Source organism: Limulus polyphemus, unplaced genomic scaffold (genome assembly GCF_000517525.1).
Source record: "Limulus polyphemus unplaced genomic scaffold, Limulus_polyphemus-2.1.2 Scaffold1171, whole genome shotgun sequence".
Taxonomy (NCBI): Eukaryota; Metazoa; Arthropoda; class Merostomata; order Xiphosura; family Limulidae; genus Limulus; species Limulus polyphemus.
In genome coordinates, this window is record NW_013666781.1 from 37,884 (window position 1) to 42,076 (window position 4,193).

The 4,193-nt window shown below is 29.2% G+C and overlaps 1 protein-coding gene across 1 annotated transcript in view; it reads left to right on the forward strand.

The window, feature by feature from the left end:
* LOC106462458 (eukaryotic peptide chain release factor subunit 1-like) overlaps nucleotides 1-4,193 on the forward strand; it is an 86,606-nt gene that overhangs the window by 28,974 nt on the left and 53,439 nt on the right. Inside the window, exons 6-8 of the mRNA XM_013922381.2 lie at nucleotides 479-669; nucleotides 2,302-2,431; nucleotides 2,908-3,063. Of these exons, the coding sequence (XP_013777835.1) occupies nucleotides 479-669; nucleotides 2,302-2,431; nucleotides 2,908-3,063 (477 nt within the window). The remainder of the gene's footprint in view (nucleotides 1-478; nucleotides 670-2,301; nucleotides 2,432-2,907; nucleotides 3,064-4,193) is intronic.

Genomic DNA, 4,193 nt, shown 5'->3' on the forward strand with positions numbered 1-4,193 from the left:
TTCTGTTTTTCAAAAATTGTCAGTAATTCTCTCTGATATTACTATTAGATTATTTACAACCAATAGAAAGAGCAGCTTTTTCTTTAAAAGATTGCTTACATATGGGTTATTTTGTTTTGGTACTCAGATATTTAGTATCATTTTCATTGGTTACTATTTTAGTGTTCAGCTCAATGAATTAACAGAATTTTTTAAACTTATTTATAGCTTAGTCAGAAAGCCAGTTAAATTACAGTAGTTTTAGGACATTCTATTTTAGTGCATGATAACTTGTTTTTGTTCTAAAATGCACACTTGCAATAAAGATGAATAATTTTGTGGACAACTAACATTGTCACAGAAAAGTACTTTTAGATTGCCTTGTCTGTCCATGAGAAAAGGCCCGATTCCAGACGTAAGTTCTAAGTTTATAATTTTTTATAAGGTAACTAAAATGTAAAAATTGACATTATAACTCAATAGTTTGTTTTCTCTTTAGGTCGTGGTGGACAGTCAGCTCTTCGATTTGCCAGATTAAGAATGGAAAAGAGACATAATTATGTGCGGAAAGTGGCTGAGGTAGCAACCCAACTGTTCATCACCAATGACAAACCTAATATTGCTGGCCTTATTTTAGCAGGATCAGCTGACTTTAAAACAGAACTCAGCCAGTCTGATATGTTTGATCCTGTAAGATTCAAGAAAGAAATTTATGTATTTTAAGTTACTTACTAAAGTTTTAAGACGATTCTACAAATCTTATATGTTTGGTCTTAAAAGCTGGATGAAAAGTTTTAAAGACATTTTTGTCAAGGCATTTGTCTATATATGTTAACCAGAAAACATATATTAAGGTGTGTGAATTATTCTGTTAAGTGTATCTTTGAAATACTGAATGTTGCCGAATATTACATTATGTATTGTGCCAGGTACATTAACTTTTTAAAAATTACCACCTTAATATATAGACTGTTACAAGTAAAAGGGTTATACTGTAAAATAGTCAGACTGAGAAGCTAAAACGTTTAGCCCTAATAAGAAGTTTGAAAATGCAAAAAAAAGAAAATTATAGATAAGATAGCAATTCAGTAAAAATTTAGCACTCCAACACTAAGAACAGTGGTTAAGCTTGCTTAATTTTATATTTATTAATATCATTTTTTAATGATATGTTAGGATGATATGAAAGTAAAAAGATTTATTTTAACTTGAATTTTGACTCCACCTTTAATTAACACTTTAACAGCAACCTACTTACATAAGGAAGTAGGTTACATAACTTTTGTGACATTTCTTTACAAAAATGAAACAAGTAGATGAAGTTATTTGAATTTTGACAAGAACTTTCTAAAAGTATAAAGTTTCAGAAAAATAAAAAATATTTGATTTTGAATTTTTTCTACTATATCTACTAAAAATTCGTTATTTGCACTTGGATTCTGAATAGTTCACTTGCAAAGGAGATTTTCATGTTATGTATAAAAAATACTATTTTTTATCTTAAAGTTTTCACATTTTATTTGCATATCTCTAGAATCTCCTAAGTGAATTTCAAAAGTTTTTTTAAGGTAAATATTTATATTTTATTTTCAGTTTTCTCTACCATATCACTAACTCTAACTGTTATCATCGATGTAAAGTGCAATGACATGCTTAAAATTAAGAAATAGAATTATATACATACCTTTTAACTCTTAATTGAATAATCTTAAAATATCGTATTTTGGTCATATGCATAATTTCGTAAAATTCCGGATTTTGTCTGATCCTCATAGACATCCAGTGTTGGGCCTGGTTAGTACTTGGAAGGGTGACCATCTGGGAATACCAGATGATGATGGCACTATTACTTTCTTGCCCTCCAGTGGCACAGCGGTATGTCTGTGGACATACAACGCTAGAAACTGTTTCGATACCCGTGATGAGCAGAACATAGATAGCCCATTTTACAGCTTTGTGCTTATTTCAAACAATTGGCCCTGGCATGGCCAGGTGGTTAGGGTGCTCGACTCGCAATCTGATAGTCACGGGTTTGAATCCCTGTCCCATCAAACATGCTTTCCCTTTCAGCTGTGGGCTGTTATAATGTTACGATGATTTTTTAAAATAAAGGAATAAAAACTGATATAATACTTTGAACTATAATGTATTTGATAATAATAATAATTTCGTTAAAATACATTGTTATATTTGAATGCAACTGAGTAACATGTGCAGAAGTTTAAAAAGTGCATCATTGTCAATGTTAAAACCATACTTTTTTAAATGGATGGATATTTTTCTTTTCTTTTTTTTCTAAATCAATATAAAAAATTTTTATAGAGACTTCAAGCCAAGATTCTAAAACTGGTAGATGTTTCATATGGAGGTGAGAATGGATTTAACCAAGCTATTGAGCTTTCTGCAGAAGTACTTGCCAATGTAAAGTTTATACAAGAGAAAAGACTAATAGGTTGGAAGTTTGTTTTGTTTTACTTTTTTAAATAAGTTTTCTTGATGAGTTCATTTGGATTTAGGAAGCTATAATTTAAACTGTATTGTTACAGGGTAAGTTCATTGAACAATAAAGTGTAATAAACTTCCCGTTTGGAAGTTATGATGATTAGTCTTGAGTAAAATTTGGAGATCTGAAAGATGTATTTTGATGGATATCATTACTGGGTGTTTTATGAAAAAAAATTCATTAATGAGATCATTAGAATAGCAATGTTGTGTAGTGTGTTTTATGTTGTTGGTTTATGTAACTGGTTTAAGAATCAATTAATTACTAAATTATATGAAATGTATTCACTAACTCTGCTAAATTCTGTTTCTTAGCTATGAAAACATTTTTGAAAGGGAGAAGGTGTAATTATATTTTAACTCCCTGCCTTAAAAAATATTTGTGTAATTTTCTTAATGTACAGTACTGTTATGTTTTCCTTTCAGGGCGTTATTTTGATGAAATCTCTCAAGATACAGGAAAGTACTGTTTTGGTGTTGAAGACACACTCAAAGCTCTTGAGATGGGAGCTGTAGAAATCTTGATCTGTTGGGAGAATCTAGATATTAACCGTTTTCTTCTGAAAAACCATGCTTCAGATGGTAAGTGATTTTTTTCGTCCCAGTGATTGAGACTTGTTTTATTCAAATTGTTTGTCATTGTGTTACAATGTAATTACAGTAGATAACAAGTGATATACTTGAGATAAAAAAATTATAGGTTGAATGAGAGTACTTGTGAAAATAGTAAATTAATTCTTAGTGTTTTCTTTAAGGATTAAATGTTTTTGAAGAATTCTGGTGCTACAATTTCTATTTAATATTATCTCAGAGAAGTGCAGTAAAGTAGAATTATTTCTTCTGTTTATCAGTAACAGATGTTGCCAAGTGAATTACAATTGAAAAATCTTAATAATAGAAACTTTGGCACAAATATATGGTAAAAAGATATGCATAGTATGTTGTATGTCAAAACCAAGGAAACAAAGGGTAATTTGCTAGGTATTGTAAACTTTGTGTACAAATTTACTAATTAGAAATTGATATTACAAATATTCAGTGTGTTCTAGTTATGAAAGTCAGACTATAATTGAAAAATACATATACTAGTTTCACCTATTGTGAACAAGGAATTTAGGGCATTGGAAACAGATGATGATGATGACTAGTGTCCTGAACTTAGAGCATGAATACAGTTGATAAATTTTACTCTCTTTTTATTCAGAGATTTATTATGTAGGATATTTTATGCCAGAATTAAAAATAAATAAATTGAGATTGACAGAAATAAATATAAATATATTTGGATGTATTACTACATATGTTTATTTGGTAATTCATTGATTAATTTTTATTACAATATTTTTTATTCATTCATATATTTCTAAATTTCTTGCTTGATTTTTACATCTCAATTCAAATAAAGCAATGTTAATCAAAGCTAATGGGTGATACCAATTGCACCATTGGTTAATTCACAGGACTATTAACCCTTTCGAGACGGGTACGGGTGAAAGGCCATTTCATCTTGTTTGTTGACTTGTATTCAAAATTTTATTGAACTACTATTTCATGAATTTATGTCAATAACTTTGGTATCAAACTGTAGATTATATTTCAAATTTTAGTATTATATATTACTCAATTTCTTAATTTAAAAGCAAATATGAAAAAACGCAGATAAACATTGATTTTTGTGAGTTACGTGGTATGTTGAATGCAGCACTGGTTCA